The sequence below is a fragment of the Bubalus bubalis genome, chromosome 10 (genome assembly GCF_019923935.1).
Source record: "Bubalus bubalis isolate 160015118507 breed Murrah chromosome 10, NDDB_SH_1, whole genome shotgun sequence".
Lineage (NCBI taxonomy): Eukaryota > Metazoa > Chordata > Mammalia > Artiodactyla > Bovidae > Bubalus > Bubalus bubalis.
Genome location: NC_059166.1, coordinates 94,202,206 through 94,219,844, shown reverse-complemented (window position 1 = coordinate 94,219,844; position 17,639 = coordinate 94,202,206). Strand labels below are relative to the sequence as shown.

General features: G+C 40.1%; 1 protein-coding gene across 5 annotated transcripts in view; it reads left to right on the top strand.

Annotated features, from left to right (window-relative positions):
- SMAP1 (small ArfGAP 1) overlaps positions 1 to 17,639 on the top strand; it is a 188,141-nt gene that overhangs the window by 88,030 nt on the left and 82,472 nt on the right. For all 5 annotated transcript variants that reach the window (XM_025294939.3, XM_025294937.3, XM_025294938.3 and 2 more), the window contains exons 3-4: positions 2,525 to 2,610; positions 13,468 to 13,543. In XM_025294939.3, coding sequence (XP_025150724.3) covers positions 2,525 to 2,610; positions 13,468 to 13,543 — 162 coding nt within the window. The remainder of the gene's footprint in view (positions 1 to 2,524; positions 2,611 to 13,467; positions 13,544 to 17,639) is intronic.

The following is a 17,639-nucleotide window of genomic DNA, read 5'->3' as shown; positions in this document are numbered from 1 at the left end:
GCATGATATAGTTCCCTGTTCCACTGGCTGCAGCCTGGGGTGTCTAGACGGCTGATGGCTGATGTGGGTTCTGTCAGAAGTTAAATGCTTCTGGAAAGTCTTAGACCTGTCACTTAACATTTTGCAGTTTCAGTTTCCTTTCCTGCCAAATTAGGGTAGTAATATCTAGATCAGGATTTAAAAAAATTTTAAATGGCATATATATAAGCAATTTATATATTGTAATATGTATTCAATTTATATATTATACAATATGTATAATTTGTAATAGTACATATATTTATATATGTTAATAAGGTATTGAGGCTAATGCTTGCTACTATAGCTGTTAGGCTGTTTCATTATTTTCTTCTGCTGATTACCAGAGTTTACTCAGTTTACTCTTTAAGGCCAGTGGAATAAATTTTAATGTGTGCAGTAGGGCTCTAACCCATAGTGTCTTGAAACTTTGAGGACAGCTAGTTTGTACTGCACTCTCATCACCTCCTGAGATTGCCTCCTGTCTTTAACCATCTCCAGTGACTGAACCAGTTTCATCTCCGCTAATCCTTTCATCACAGACTTTCCTCCCACCCTACTCTGTTCTACTTTTCAGAAACTTAGAAATTATCTGAGCTTACTAGTGCCTTCCCTCTTCTTTCACAGTGATCTCTCTGTATCTGTGATGTTATTGAATCCTTATTTCCCCCAGGCCCAGCTAACACACACATACACACATGCTATGCATGCACGCATGCACACCAGCATCAAGTCACTTTTCAGCAGTGGTCTCCTCTAGAAAAGGCTCTTTATATTCATATCACTCTTGCTTTCAGATTTTTATAACTCTTTTTTTCCTTCCTGTCTAATTGTGATAGATAGCATCCCTAGAGCAAAATTAAATAATTCGCTATAGCATACACTCATGCTGTGTGTCGCGTACCTAGTTGCTCGGTTGTGTCCGACTCCTTGCGGCCACATGGATTGTAGCCTGCCAGACTCTGCACGGGATTCTCCAGGCAGGAATACTGGAGTGGGTTGCCATGCCCTCCTCCAGGGGATCTTCCCAACCCAGGGATTAAATCCAGGTCTCCCTCAGTGCTGGAGAACTGTTTACCATCTGAGCCACCAGAGAAGCCCAAGAGTACTGGAGTGGATATCCTATCCGTTCTCCAGCGAATCTTACTGACCTAGGAGTTGAACCAGGGTCTCCTGCATTGAAGGTGGATTCTTTACCAAGTGAGGTACCCGGGAAGCCCAGTGTAGACTTATGTCTTGTGCTACGTCACTTTGGTTGTATCCGACTCTTTGTGACCCCGTGGACTATAGCCTGCCAGGCTCTTCTGTCCATGGTATTCTTCAGACAGAAATACTAGAGTGGGTTGCCATGCCCTTCTCCAGGGCGTCTTCCTGACCTAGGGATGGAACCTGCCTCTCTTGTGTCTCCTGCATTGGCAGGCGGGTTCTTTACCACTACCACCACCTGGGAAGCCCCACACTTATACCTATTCCTAATTATTTTTTATTTTACCAAAATAAAATGTTAATGACTTAGATAAAGAGAATATGTATAATATTTGCATAAAATCTATAGAGTCATATTTATTGAATGTAAGATTATATCACTGGCTGTTACAACCTAGGGGAGTGGGATGGGGTGGGAAGTGGGAGGGAGGTTCAAAAGGGAGGGGACATATGTATACCTATGGCTGATTCATGTTGATGTATGGCAGAAACCATCACAATATTGCAAAGTAATTATCCTCCAATTAAAAATAAATAAATTAAAAAAATACATTGCAAAATAAGAAAGAAAATAATCACTTCAACCAGTTTAATTATCGTATGTCTCCTTAGCAGTGGTTCTTGCTCTTGGGATTGATAGATTTTTTAGAGAGAGTCCTATGAGCTCATGAACTTGTATGTGAAATTTAGCCATTAGGCATTTTTTTTTTTGGTAGGGAAAGGAGAATCCAAAGCTTTTAGCAGAATCTTCAAGAAGCTAATAACCCTTAAAGAAGTTAGTAATCTTAAAAGAAGTGAATCCACTTCTGTAGAGTTCCAGGACACCAGCATTTCTCTCTTGCTGCTTTCCATGTGGTCTGGAATGTAAATTATGAAAACTTCAGAGTATTTTGAAGCTCAAGACAAAGAAAATTTGATGTTGAGTTTTTGGGCTTAGAATTGGCAGTGTTGTTCAAGTGATAACATTTAAAACATCAGTCATACCATAAACTGCCAGGGAACGCACTTTAAGGAAGTAGAAGTATAAAAAAAGGTGGTATTGTAGTCATGGAAAAAGGCAGAAAACGGTAGATCTACATATATTAAAGAAATATGAACGGTTAAAACTATGCTTCTGTTTTGAATTTGAGTAATTTCATGGTTATGATTTAAATTATTTTTTTAAAGAAAAGAATATATGTTGGAAATGATAAATATCTGGTGTTTGTATATATGTGTATGTATGTATATGTATGTCTATAGGAATTACTTTTTAATGTTTATATGAGTAATGAAAATATTTGATTTTTTTTTGTTACAGTGCATGCAAGATATGGGAAATACTAAAGCAAGACTACTATATGAAGCCAATCTTCCAGAGAACTTTCGAAGACCACAGACAGATCAGTATCCTTTAACATTGCTTTATTTTGGGTTTTAAAAGAATCAGCTCATTTTTTTTTCCTTCATTTTTATAGTTTATATTTTAACTTTGTATTTAGGAACATGTGAATTTTATCATACTGTTCATAAAAAATAGAGATTGATTTGCCCTGACCTGTGCTTTATATGTGGTAAGTTTTTAACTCTGTTGCTGCTGTGCTGTGCTCAGTCATGTCTGACTCTTTGTGACCCCATGGACTGTATCCCGCCAGGCTCCTCTGTCCATGGGAGTCTCCAGGCAGGAGTACTCAAGTGGGTTGCCATGCTCTCCTCCAGGGGATCTTCCTGACTCAGGGGTTGAACTTGGGTCTCTGATGTCTCCTGCATTGGCAGGTGGGTTCTTTACCACCTCACCACCTGGTTTTTAATAGGAATCTGGTAATATGATTTACATAGTATTTTTATATAATTAAGTATAAAATATTATATCTGATTCTTGATTGATCTCCAACTCTTGATTGGAACATATAGGTTTATCACTTTAGACTGGTATTAGAGATTTGATTTATGAACATCTTAAGTATTTTTGTTTAAGCAAATCATTTCCAGAGGGGTTTCCTGAGATCTCCTTCATGTGAAGCAGTGGACGAGATGAGTCCCATACTCCGTAGAAGTGGGTGGTGACAGGGGTGTGGGCTCAGGTCCCTGACGACCTTCTCTGGGTCACAGGCTGCATGCACAGCTCTGTCTGCATCCACGTCTTCCCTCACTGACGAGTAAGGTATTTCCTCACGGTATTTTAGTCAGAATATTTTCACATGTTAAAGAGAAATCACTTGATTTTATAGGATTTCTCAGACTCATATTGAAGTCTGAGAAAGAGCTCATCAGAGTAAGACTATCTAATAAGACTGTCCACCTGCAATGCAGAAGACCTGGGTTTGATCCCTGGGTCGGGAAGATCCCCTGGAGAAGGGAATGGCTACCCAATCTAGTATCCTTGCCTGCAGAGTTCCATGAACAGAGGAACCTGGCAGGCTACAGTCCATGACATCTCAGAGTCGGACACAACTGAGCCCACATATACACATGTAATTTTATCCAAAGATGATTTTTGTGATTTTGGCAATATAATGTAGTTTCTTAAAGATCAGCTGTGTGCTCCCCGTGTACTAGAACAGTTTGTGTGATCATACAATGAAAAAAGTTCTTTCTCACAGAGATACAGGCCATTATATATATGTGTGTGTGTGTGTGTGTGTGTGTGTGTATATATATATATATATATATATTCCCCCCCCCCCCCCCCCCCCCCCCCCATTTGTGTAGAAACCTGTTGAGGTATATTCCAGAAGTTAGTATTTGGCCTTTTCTGTTTCTGCTTCTCTTGCCTCCTTCCCACACATTTAGCAGTCTGATATCCCAGGCTATTTTTGTTATAACAAGATCCTAGGGTAAGAGTGGGTGGTGTATTTCAGGCATAAAAATTGTGTGAGCAGAAGTACGAAGGTGTGAGGACACTTGACATTTTAAAGTTTCAATGTGATAATATCTAAGTTTTGTGGGGCAAGTGGCAAAGGCAGCTTATTATTATTCCAGATTGTGAAAGGTTTTCAGTGGCATCTAGAACTGCCTATAGATGGAATATAGAGCAGTGCCTGATTTAATTCACCCAAAGGATTGAAGGGCTTGCAATGCTGTGAGGCAGGAGAAACATTAGAAACGTCACCTTCTGTCACATGGAAGAGGGGTTGGAGGAGGTTGTGGAGTCAGAGGGGTCATGGCAGAATCCTAGTGCAGCCCTGAAATGAGCAGTGATGAAGGTACTACTTAGTAGTGGGGTTCAGAGTGGGCAGGAGGGAGCTGGGGAGACTGGAAGGGAGTTGAGGAGCCAGGGACATTTGGAGTAGGTTAACATTGGTTCGCCTTCTGCGGAAGACACTGAGATGACCCCACGTTTTCTAGCTTGGCTAAGGTTCTGTGAGTGAGGTAGACTTACTCATCGGGAGAAGGAATTCAGTACCAGATGAAGGTTCAAAGGTTACAGGTGGAAGACGGTAAGACACTGCTTGGGCAGGATGAAGTGTCTGTGGGACATGCATGGAGATGCCCGTCTGGAAGCTGGAGATGGGAGTCTGGACTCTGGAAGAGCAGAGGGTGCAGTGTAGACTGGAGAGCCCCTTCGTGTGTAGGTGATGGAAGAATGCTTGGGTGAGCTATGTTACCTGGGGCAGTGCCTCTGCTTTTTCTGAGGGTTTTATTCAGAATCCTGGAAATGCTTTTTCCTTCTCGTCTGGAAGTGAGGGCATGGGACTGAACCTTGAGGAAGAAAGCATGGTGGAAGGAGAATCCCACAGAGCAGGCAATCTGTGTTCCATGTGGTGGTTACCACTGCTTGCTAGTTGTATTAATTTATTCCTTTTTCTGCTCTTCACCCTGAGTCTAAGTTGACATATAAAATCCCTCAAATTGAAGAAACTCCCTTTTCTGGATGGAAGTTTTAGTGTGTGTGTGTGTTGGGCAGTGGGGAAGGGGAGATTGGCTTTGTTTAAATTTGTTTTTTTGGACTTCTCTTGAATACCAGGTGATAAATTACTTGACAGTCTTGAAGTTTGGAATAGTACCCTTTATGTGGTATTTGGCGGATGAATGTAGCGTCAAGGTATCTCACTGATCACCATAATTGACAAAGGCCTGAAGGTGTGCAGGCAAGGATGGGACTCTGGCATCCACTTATACTGCCCCCTTCTGGGCACCATGTGGTACATGTGGGTAGGAATACTATTTCTTAAGTAATTACCATCCATTTTATGGTGAACCTAATAGAAGTAAAGAATTAATGGGATGGTGCTTTCCCGGTGGCTCAGTCAGTAAAGAATCTACCTGCAGTGTGAAGAGACTGCTGCAGTGCAGGAGACCGCCTGCAGTGCAGGAGACCTGCGTTTGATCCCTAGTTCGAGAAGATCCCCTGGAGAAGGAAATGGCAACCCTCTCCAGTTTTCTTGCCTGAAGAATCCCATAGACAGGAGCTTGGCAGGCTACAGTCCCCGGTCTCAAGAGTCGGACATGACTTAGCGACTACACTACAACACAGTGAGATGGTGAATTTTTTTTCTGGTATTTTTTGTTGATATGTCCTTAGATATTTGATCCTTATCTAAAAATTTCAGGAGAGATTTTTATCATGGATTGATCGGTATCTGATACTAGTAAGTCCTTGACCTTCGACACAGTGAAGGTACAGTGTTGGAAACAACTGCAGTAGCTTTCCTGCTCAGTGAGGGTTTGCTGTGGGCCAAGCCCTGAGTTTGGCACTTTATATACAGTATCTTTTTTAATTTTGGAAACAACTCAGAACATATTTTTATTCTTTGTAAGTGAGCGGGTGGGATGCTCAAAGAGGCTGTTTAAGAAACTTCCCGAAGCCTCTAGACTCCCTCTCCTGTGTAAGGACACTTGAATATTACTTAACGATGCCGGTCTGAGTAAAACCACTGTTGTCACATTTGAGCCGGCTTTTAAAAATAGGCTTGTAGTTTGGGATTCTTTGCAACTAGGATCATAAGGTCTAGGTGAAGATTGCAACTTTTGCGTACCTGGTATGATTCAGGTCAGGCTCTTGGATTATGTGTTTCTTTGCTACTATTAATTCAAGCATGTGTATTTGATTTTTCAAGTTAAATTTTACTTGTAAAATGTTTGGAGATTATGGTCATATTCATATGAGGTGCTTACCTCTTGCTGTTTCAGTTCAGTTCAGTCGCTCAGTCGTATCCGACTCTTTGCAACCCCATGGAAGGCAACACGCCAGGCCTTCTTGTCCATCACCAGCTCCCAGAGTCTACTCAAACTCATGTCCATTGAGTCGGTGATGCTATCCAACCACTTCATCCTCTGTCATCCCCTTCTCCTCCCACCTTCAATCTTTCCCAGCATCAGGGTCTTTTCAAATGAGTCAGTTCTTCACATCAAGTGGCCAAAGTATTGGAGTTTCAGCTTCAGCATCAGTCCTTCCAATGAATATTCAGGGTTGATTTCCTTTAGGATGGACTGGTTGGATTTCCTTTCAGTCCAAGGGACTCTCAAGAGTCTTCTCCAACACCACAGTTCAGAAGCATCAATTCTTCGGCACTCAGCTTTCTTTATGGTCCAACTCTCACATCCATACATGACTACTGGAAAAACCATAGCCTTGACTAGATGGACCTTTGTTGTCAAAGTCTTGCTGTTTACAAAAAGATAATCTAAGGTTGTCAGAAGCTTGAAGAGGGATTTTGTCTAGACAAACTTGAGATAGATGGTTCCTAATGATAACACCATAAGATGGCATCTCTTGGATCATGAGACCAGCTTTTGTATCTAATGTAATACTGTAGTCTTAAAAAAATTTTTTTTCTCTATACTTATTACAACTACATTGCTTTTATCCCTCCTTTTAATTATGAAACACTGTGATTTGGAGCTTGTAATATGGAAGCTCATTAAAGAAAACAAGTCCCTTTTTCTCTATTTCATGGATCATTCTAAAGCTCAATGCTGTTTGAAAAGCCTAACATCTTTGCACTTTTACTGATTTAAGTATAGTTGTTTCAAGGAATTAATCTCAAAAATATACAAGCAGCTCATGCAGCTCAATACCAAAAAAATAAATGACCCAATCAAAAAATGGGCCAAAGAACTAAACAGACATTTCTGCGAAGAAGACATACAGATGGCTAACAAACACATGAAAAGATGCTCAACATCACTCATTATCAGAGAAATGCAAATCAAAACCACAATGAGGTACCATCTCATGCTGGTCAGAATGGCTGCTATCAAAAAGCCTACAAACAATAAATGCTGGAGAGAGTGTGGAGAAAAGGGAACCCTCTTCCACTGTTGGTGGGAATGCAAACTAGTACAACCACTATGGAGAACAGTGTGGAGATTCCTTAAAAAACTGGAAATAGAACTGCCTTATGACCCAGCAATCCCACTGCTGGGCATAGGGAAAGGGAAGTCGCTCAGTTGTGTCCGACTGTTTGTGACCCCGTGGACTGCAGCCTACCAGGCTCCTCCATCCGTGGGATTTTCCAGGCAAGAGTACTGGAGTGGGGTGCCATCACCTTCTCCGACTGCTGGGTATACACATGGAGGAAACCAGAGTTGAAAGAGACACGTGTACCCCAGTGTTCATCGCAGCACTGTTTACAATAGCCAGGACATGGAAGCAACCTAGATGTCCATCAGCAGATGAATGGATAAGAAAGCTGTGGTACATATACACAATGGAGTGTTACTCAGCCATTAGAAAGAATACATTTGAATCAGTTCTAATGAGGTGGATGAAACTGGAGCCTATTATACAGAGTGAAATAAGCAAGAAAGAAAAACACCAATACAGTATATTAACACATATATATGGAATTTAGAAAGATAGGAGCAATGACCCTATACACGAGACAGCAAAAGAGACACAGATATAAAGAACAGACTTTTGGACTCTGTGGGAGAAGCCTAGGGTGGGATGATCTGAGAGAATAGCATAGAAACATGTATATTATCATATGTGAAACAGATCGCCAGTGCAGGTTTGATGCAAGAAACCGGTGCAATGGGACAACCGGAGGGGTGGGATGGGGAGGGAGGGGGATTTGGGATGGGACACATGTGTACACCCGTGGCTGATTCATGTCCATGGATGGCAAAAACCACCACAATAGTGTAATTAGCCTCCAATTAATTGAAATTAATTAAAAAAATAAAATTTAGAATTAAGGAAAATACAGTTGTCTCATCCCTAGAGGCAAGTAGAACCAAACTGAGTAAAACTGGCATAGTAGGGGACGTCACTGTGCTCATAACAAGATTTCTCACTGTAAGCTTCACAGTTTACAAAAGTCAGGCAGAAGCTGCTGTCAAAGTATAATTTCTCACGTGGCATGTGGTTAATTCTAGGTGGCGTGTGCAGGTGCATGACAAGTGATAAAGTTTTACATTAAGCTTTTCGTTATTAGGATATTTTGTCTTAATCTAAAAACTTTAATTACCTCAGTTCCATGAGATCCAGCGTGCACCAGAGCTAATCAGCAGTGCGTCTCCTTGGAGCTTTTGAAAATTTTGCTGCTGTCAGTGGCGTGTGTCTGAAACTGGAAGATTTTGTTCTTGGGAGTAGATGTTACTTTAATTGTTTTTTAAATAGCATCTTTAAAGAAAGGAAGAAATCTTAAGATAGAAATAAATACTTGTGGAAAGATAGAATATACAGTGCTGTGACCATTTCTCTGGACTTGTCTGGTGCTGTCTGTCTGTGTTGAGGGTTTTGACAGTGAAGTGTGCTGTGCTGAATGGTTTGTGACTGTGGCAAGGAGGATCTTCTGGGGTGTTTAGTTGTTTGTTTACTAAATCCCAGATCAGCCCCCTAGGCTTACATTGTCAGTAATAATATTGCTTACCTTGATCTGAAAGCGCTACTGTTCGGTTTCTTTTTGTGGGGAAAAGAGGTGTTGTCCTCTTGGTCTCTGTCAGTTTAAGTAAGTCCTTTGGTCTCAGATGGCACCTGGAGGCTGGAAAATGAAGATCAGTACTCCCCGGTCTCCAGATTTATTGGTTCTTTAGTAGCTACTTCTCATTCGCTTGTCTATTTAAAGCTGATGATAGGCAAGCTCTCCTAGTATTGATGACGCAGCAGTTGTCTGTTTCCTCCTCGCCACGGGCCTTGTGTTTAAAGACCTGTCAGAGCACGATGGTTGATGATAAGAGCTGCGTGTCAGACAGCAGTCACTCGCTGCCACCCCCTGTTCTGAGGTCTTTCCACACCTGAGCATGTTTAATTCTTCCTGTGATCTTGGGAGGTGAGTCTTGGTATCGTCTCTGTTTTAAAGGTGAGGAAGCTGAGACAAGTTACACAAGAATACAAGCTAACTTCATTTATTGCATGCTTACTGTTTGTTAGGAACTGTGCTGGGTGCTTTATATATATTATCCCCAGTACTGCCAACAACTTTGTGAGATGGAGAATTCTTGCCGTTTTCACTTAGCTAGGTATGAAGAGATCAAGCTTCAAGGTCACAATAACTGCCAGTTAAGTAGCAAGTACTGCTGGTACCAGAAATGAGGATGTATGTTGGAGACCATCCTCTTTGAGAATTAGTACTATGGTCAGCATATAATGCAAAATTATTGTCAGATTTCTCTCGAGAATCCCTCGCATTTGCTACAGTGCCAGTTTGCAGACACAGAGACCCTGTATAAATCCAGTCAAGGTGTCCTTAGCCCACTAGCATTGGAAAAGAATTTGAGAATCCGTGACTGCAGGCCTAGGAGCCAATTCCTGACTCTGTAAATAAAGTTTTATTAGAACATAGCCTTCAGTTCAGTCACTCAGTCACGTCCGACTCTTTGCGACCCCATGAATCGCAGCACGCCAGGCCTCCCTGTCCATCACCAACTCTCGGAGTTCACTCAAACTTACGTCCATCGAGTCAGTGATGTCATCCATCGATTTCATCCTCTGTCGTCCCCTTTTCCTCCTGCCCCCAACCCTACCCAGCATTAGAGTCTTAGCCTTACCTATTCATTTATCAGTTTTCTGTGGCTACATTGGAGCTAAAAAGGCAGAAGTGAGTAATCGCAGCATAGAACAGCTGTCCCACGAAACCTAAAATATGTGCTATTTGGCCCTTTAAGAAAAAGTTTGCTGACCCCTGGAATAAATCACTACTTCTTTAGGTGAATGAACAGTTAAGGGTTGGGTTGCTTTTGAGACCTTGTACAAAAATACACAAGAGCTGCGTGATACATTCTTGGTCTAAGAGGCATGTAGGACCTGAGAGCCCCCGAGGATGTGGTGTGTTCCCTGAACCGCAGTGCTTACTCGGGCAACTCCCCTGGAGTTTTGAAAGTTCACTTGGTGGCGTGCTTTGTTTGCGTTTTATGAAGTAGTGTTTTATGTTTAATTGTGAGGACTAGCCTAGTGCTTTGTCCTGCCTTAAGGATTTAATTTTTATTTTTTTATGTCCTTGATAAACAGATCAACTGTCATCTGATGTAGTTTTTAAAAATCGCTTACTACTTACTACTTCAGAGAGGTTTTTTTTTTAAATCATAAACAGAAGTGACACTCAGCTATATTTGAATTACTTACTTAAAATACACTAAGTATAAATTAAGATATCATGTATATCTGTTATTTCTGAAAATTCACATATTTCATCAGATATTAGTAGTGTTTTTTACTCTAAAAGATTATGTACTTAAAAGTTTGCCTTTTTCAAATTCAGTATTTCCAAAACTATTATAGTTTTCAATTAATTTTGGTTTTACAATGGTGGTTAAATTATTTTTGATACCGTTCTTAATGAATTTTCTCTCTAATATCAGGGTTTTCTTTGGTCATAAACAGTGATCTTTCCTTTGTTATAAACACTTCATAAATGAGAGTATTATAATGTTTTCAAGCTTTAATATGTAGTATATTTTAAATAATATCCAAAATAGACTGCTGTTTCTGTCATTAAGGAGGAGAAACATCAGTGTTAACTCTCCTCCCAGGTGTTTAAACATACAAATTATACTCTAAGAATTTAGACTTTAGTTAAGAAAAGCTGTATACATACTATGTAATATGTATATCTGGAAGTAAATATAATTGCTGTTTTAAAAATATTATAGAATTTTTAAAAGCAGTAAGCATATTTCACCTGGCTCCCAGGCGGCGCGAGTGGTCAAGAACCCGCGTGTCAGTGCAGGAGGCATAAGAGGTGACGCAGGTTCCATCTCTGGGTTGGGAAGATGCCCTGGAGGCAGGCGTGACAACCCACTCCACTGCTCTTGCCTGGAGAGCCCCATGGACAGAAGAGCCTGGCGGGCTACAGTCCATGGGGTTGCAAAAAGTTGGACATGACTGAGCGACTAAGCAGTAAGAACGTTAACTTGCTTGTTTTGCAGCCTGGCGGGCTACAGTCCATGGGTTTGCAAAGAGTTGGAAACAACTGAAGCGACTTAGCATGCACTCGGCACAAATGTATTTCATTTCATCCACTGTGAAAATGACATCAATCTAAGTAAATTCTTCTCTCTCCTGTTGTGGCAGTAAATAGTTGTCTTGACAGTAAAAGTTGTTCATATTCACATGCATCCAAAGGGCCGGCTTTTTTTATTGTTTTCATTTTATCCTCTTAGAAAAACAGAAAAATGTAATATTGAACATGGATTTAAAATCATGTGCGAACTTAGCATTTAGCTTATTTATATGTGAAATAGTTGGAATAAAACAACGTTATTGTGTTTATGAAAATCTTGGGGTGTTATGGTAATTTTTTGGTACTGACTGCCAAAATGTTCACATATCTAACTAATGAGCCTTCTGACAGCTCTGGGGCCTTTGACTTGAAAGGGTCTTCAAGGCTACCACATTTGACCTTCTCTAGATAAAAAGGCATTTATTATCATTAGCAGAAATTAAATGACTAATTCACAAATGAATTTGTGGTGACCAGTAGCATCTGAAAAGGTGGATGCTAGACGTGCCTGGTTTCCAGTCATCACAATACTTCCTCCCTTGTACTGTAGAATACCAGAGAACTCCTTAAACTCTTTGTGCCTGGCTTTAGTTGTAAATATAAAAGACCTCTATAGGTTAAGAGGAGAAAAAGAGGCAGTGTGAAGTGCCTTTCATATACACAGTTGATAGAGAGCTGTCTTTAAAAATGGCTTTCAGTTATTCAGCTTGCTTGATAAATTGAACATTTAGTTTTCCTGTCTTACTTGCCTTCCCTGGCCCTTTGAGAGCTCTCTCTCAATGCCCTGTCTGTCAGTTCTTGCTACTACCTGTGGCCTCAACTGTCAGTTTAAAGAGCTTTGTTAACTTCCAATAAGGAACAGTTGACTGAAAATGTACTGTTTTACTGCTTCAGGTTGCTTTTCTTTGAACAGAACGCTGTCTTAACCTGGGGGTCCACTGAGAGTCTGTATTTCAGTGTAATTCATTTCCTTTGTAGTTCTGTGTATTTTATTTTATGCATTTAAAAGCACTATCTCAGAAAGGAGTCAAAGGGGTTCATGGTACTAAAAAATAAAAAAGTTCAGAGTCCTTGATGGAAGAAGTCCCATTTTAGTGGAATATGGTAAAACAGTGGTCGGTTGACTGGTAAGAGAAGTCATCTGTATCAGCTGACCCAAAGCTCCTGAATCCCACTAGAAGTGATTCACCCATCAACAGACAAGGCTGGTCCACTCAACTTCAGAAAATTAAATAGTACTGACATTGGTTTTAGCTTCTTGACTTTTCCATTTCTAGAAAGCTTTGCAGGAAAAAATGTGTCGCCATTCTTCTAATATACAGTGATCCTCACTGATACAGTTAGAGGCAGCCGTGTGTGGCGGGAAAGGACGTAAGTGTTGAAATCACAGTTGTCTACTCTTTCCAAGTTGCTGATTCTTCCTCTGTGATACGGAAATTATAATATGCACACAACTGCATGGAGGAAAGACTAAAGGAAAACTGTGGATAGCGCACCAGCACGGCATCTGGTATGCTGTGGTTACCACATGAGTGTTAGTTTCTTTATTTAAACTGAAAATCCAAAATGAACCTTAATTTAGTGTTGGGGCGTGGATAAAAGGCTGTGGATTGTGGTGGAACTGAGAAATACGATGACTTTTCTGTTTAGAATTTAGCTGAGTGGTTTTGTTGAATTGGGAAGATTTCCTGAATGAGATAGATTCTTTGGCAGAAAGAAAAGTAGGTTACAGAATTTAGTTGTGAAAATAGTGTGTGAGGAAAGTACAGACTAGGGAGTAGGAGTATTAAATTTAGAGTCTGGGCTTTGTGGAGTGAATAAAGGGGAGTATACATGTCACTGAACTCATGCTTTTCCTTAAGTTATCTGTTTTCAGAGCAGTGGAATTTTTCATCAGAGATAAATATGAAAAGAAGAAATACTACGACAAAAATGCTGTAGCTATTACAAATGTAAGTAAAATCTTCATCTCTATCACCAGTTGATGTTTGATGAATATATTTTGAAATTTTAACATGTGATAGGGCTTGACTTATTTATTGTAAAAATGTCCTGGTTACATACTTTAAAAATTTGAACATTGAGAGTTTTTGTCACATAGTGAGCTTTCACAAAGCAGAACTCTTGATTCAGAAAAGAGCATATTCTCAAGTAAGCATCTAATAACTGCTTAAATGGCATTTAAGTTAATTTATGAAATCTGTGTAAAGATACTAATTGAAAAATTGAGGACAGAAAATTATTTTATGGTTTGTGGAAATGAAAAGGCAAATCTGTCTTCTTCTAAGGGCGTTGGCGGATCTGACCAGATATGTTTATTAAAACACAGCTTTTTATTTTTTTTTTCCTGAACAGCTTTATCTCACTTTGGTCCAAAATAGAAAACACAATTGTTTGCACTGTATTTGCAAACAGTCAACAAGGAAGTCTTGTATTAATTATTCTGATGAAATCGTGGTGCTGCTCCTGTTTATCTGTATTTATCACAGCACCTTCCCAGGTGTGCTAGTGGTAAGGAAGCTGCCTGCCAGTGCAGGAGGTGTAAGAGACCAGGATCTCTGGGTGGGGAACATCCCCTGGAGTGGGGCATGGCCACGCATTGCAGTGTTCTTGCCTGGAGAGCCCCCGTGGACAGAGTAGCCTGGTGGGCCACAGTCCGGAGTTGCAAATAGTCGGACAGCACTGAAGTGACTTAGCATGCGTGAATCGCAGCACCAGATGGTTTTTACTGGGAAAGTGCTTTGAAGCTTGAGTGCCTGAGGAGCAGGCGCTAATAGATAAATGCCTCTTTAATGTGAAGTGTTCAGTATCAGACAAGCTTTTGTTGACCTTGTTCCTGCACAAAATGAGTCTGAAAACGTAGCCTTTTGATTGGTTATTATCAAGCATTTGTTCCCTAATAGTTGAGACCTTGCTGTAGTGATCAAATATGTTTTATTACTGTTTGTTTTTAAGTTTCTTTTTTGATAAATTTTTTTATCCCAGTTAAATACCATTTAAGGCTAGTTGTCTGTATTGTTGCAGTCCTTTTTTGAGGGGAGGGGGTCTTTGATTCCTAGATTAATCATAAAGCTATAAGCCATTAATTTTGTGGGTAAGTCATCTGTCAGGCAATTTAGAGACAGTAATTTCATCTCATTTTGCAAATAAGCTGATTTTCCTTTTTGGTACATGTGGAGAAGCAATATACTAAAAAATTCAATCAAATATGTATATTTTGGAGCAGAGGTACTCTTGATAGAGTTTGGGCTGCATTTCTGGTGGATATAGAAAAGGAAATCTTTGAAAGAGGTAGAAATGGACAAAATAGAGATGTTGATAATGTCCATGAAATTAACTTTACCTGTAGCATTGTGGGGGAAACACAGGACAAACTCTAAAATGTAAGTAATATATTTTCATTTGAAATTTTAAGAACTCATTTTAGAATCCAGGGTATGTAGGGGTTTTGGTGGCTGTCTTAGAATTCTACCACAGGTATGCAGAATAAACCTGCCCTCCCTGCTGTTCTTTTATGGATGAGTGATAGGGGACATTTGAAGGACTTTAAGTACAGAAAATTGTCTTGGGTACTTCCCTGGCGGTCCAGTTGTTAAGATTCTTTGTTCTCAGTGCAGTGGGCACAGATTTGATCCCAAGTTGCTGACCTAAGATTCCACATGCCACACGTGGCCTGGCTGAAGCCATAAATAAGAAAGATTACAGTAAAAAAAAAAAAAAAAGAAACCTGCCCTGTCGTCCGCCCTTCACTCCCCGTAACCCGTGGTGCACCACAGCTGGCAATACTGACGAGTTCTTAGGCGATTTAGGTCTTTTTTTTTTTTTGAATAACAGGTTTTTTTAAAAGAGTTTTTTTTTAGACCATTTTTTATGTAGACCATTTTTTAAATCCTTGTTGAATTTATTACAGTACTGCTTCTGTTTTATGTTCCGTTTTTTTTTTTTTTTTTTTTTGACCCTGAGGTGTGCAGGATCTTGTCTCCCTGACCGAGGATCAAACCCGAACCCTCTGCATTGGAAAGCGAAGTCTTAACCTCTGGATCATCAGAGAAATCCCTTTAGCAGGTCTTGAATAGATGAGGTTGAGTTTTCACATATTGTTTGCTCTTTTCCAGCAGCAGCTCTTTTAATTTTGTGGCTGCAGTGATTTTGGAGCCCTAGAAATTAAAATCTGTCACTGTTTCCACGTTTCTCCTTCTATTTGCCATGAAGTGATACCATGATCTTTGTTTTTTAAATGTCGCATTTTAAGCCAGCTTTTTCACTCTCCTCTTTCACCTTCATCAAGAGGCTCTTTAGTTCCTCTTCACTTTCTGTCATTAGAGTGGTGTTATCTGCATATCTGAGGTTGTTATTTCTCCCGGCAGTTTTGATTCCAGGTTGTAACTCCTCCAGCTCGGCATTTTACATGATGTACTCTGCATATGAGTTAAATAAGCAGGGTGGAAACAGACAGCCTTGTCATACTCCTTTCTCAGTTTTGAACCAGTCAGTTGTTCATGTGAGGTTCTAACTGTTGCTTTTTGACCCACATACAGGTTTCTCAGGAGACAGGTAAGATGATCTGGTATTCTCATCTCTTTAAGAATTTTCTACAGTTTGTTATGGTACACACAGTCAAAGGCTTCAACGCAGTCAATGAAACAGAAGTAAATGTTTTTCTGGAATTCCCTTGCTTTCTCTGTGATCCACCAGATATTGGCAATTTGATCTCTGGTCCCTCTGCCTTTCTAAACCCAGCCTGTATATCTAGGAGTTTTGGATTCAAGTACTGCTGGAACCTGGCTTGAGGGATTTTGAGCATAACCGTATTGGAATGGGAAGTGAGCGCAGTTGGCTAGTAGTTTGACATTGTTTAGCACTGCCCTTCTTTGGGCATGCAGGCTGACTTTTCCAGTCCCATGGTGACTGCTGGGTTTTTCAAATATATTGACATATTGACTGCAGTACTTCAATAACATCATCTTTTAGGATTTGAAATAGCCCAGCTGCAATCCATCACCTTCACTAGCTTCATTGGTAGTAGTGCTTCCTAAGGCCCCTTTGACTTCACACTCTAGGATTTCTGGCTCTAGGTGAGTGACCACACCACTCTGGTTGCCTGGGTCATTAAGACTTTTTTTGTACAGTTCTTCTGTGTATTCTTGCCACCTCTTCTTTATCTCTTTTGCCTCTGTTAGGTCTTTCCATTTCTTTCCTTTATCATGGCCCATCCTTACATGAAATGTTCCTTTGATATCTCCAATTTTCTTGAAGAGATCCCTAGTCTTTCCCATTCCGTTGTTTTCCTCTTATTTCTTTGTATTGTTCATTGAAGAAGGCTTATCTCTCCTTGCTGTTCTCTGGAACTCTGCATTCAGTTGGGTGTATCTTTCCCTTTCTCCCTTGCTTTTTGCTTCTCTTCTTTCCTCAGTTATTTGTAAAACCTCCTCAGACAACCACTTTGCCTTCTTGAGTTTGAAGTATTGAAATTGAGTATTATATAAAAGTTTAAAAACAGCAAAATTCTAACTTATGTTGTCATATGTATGTATGTTATATGTGTTTACACACATGTATGTATGAAGACTAGAATTTAGTGCAATGAAAGTGAAATTAATCCATTATTTCAACTTTGAAATTGTTGTGGAAATAACGTTTCTGAATTGTGCTATAATAAAAACGAGTTAGCATTTTTAATTTTATTAAACTGACTCATTAGAAAAGACTATTGCTGGGAAGGATTGAGGGCAGGAGGAGAAGGGGACGACAGAGGATGAGATGGTTGGATGGCACCACCAACTCAATGGACATGAGTTTGAGCAAGCTCCAGGAGATGGTGAAGGACAGGGAAGCCTGGTGTGCTGCAGTCCATGGGTCACAGAGTTAGACCTGACATAGCAACTGAGCAGCAACCACTGTTTACAATTAACTGATGATTATACAGTTCATTAGGATAAATGAGCAATAATTTTAAAACTGTATGCATTACAATCCATTTTAGATATCCTTCTAGATAGGAATGAAAAAGTTAGATGATAAATTATCGAGTGGTGACTTAAGATTACT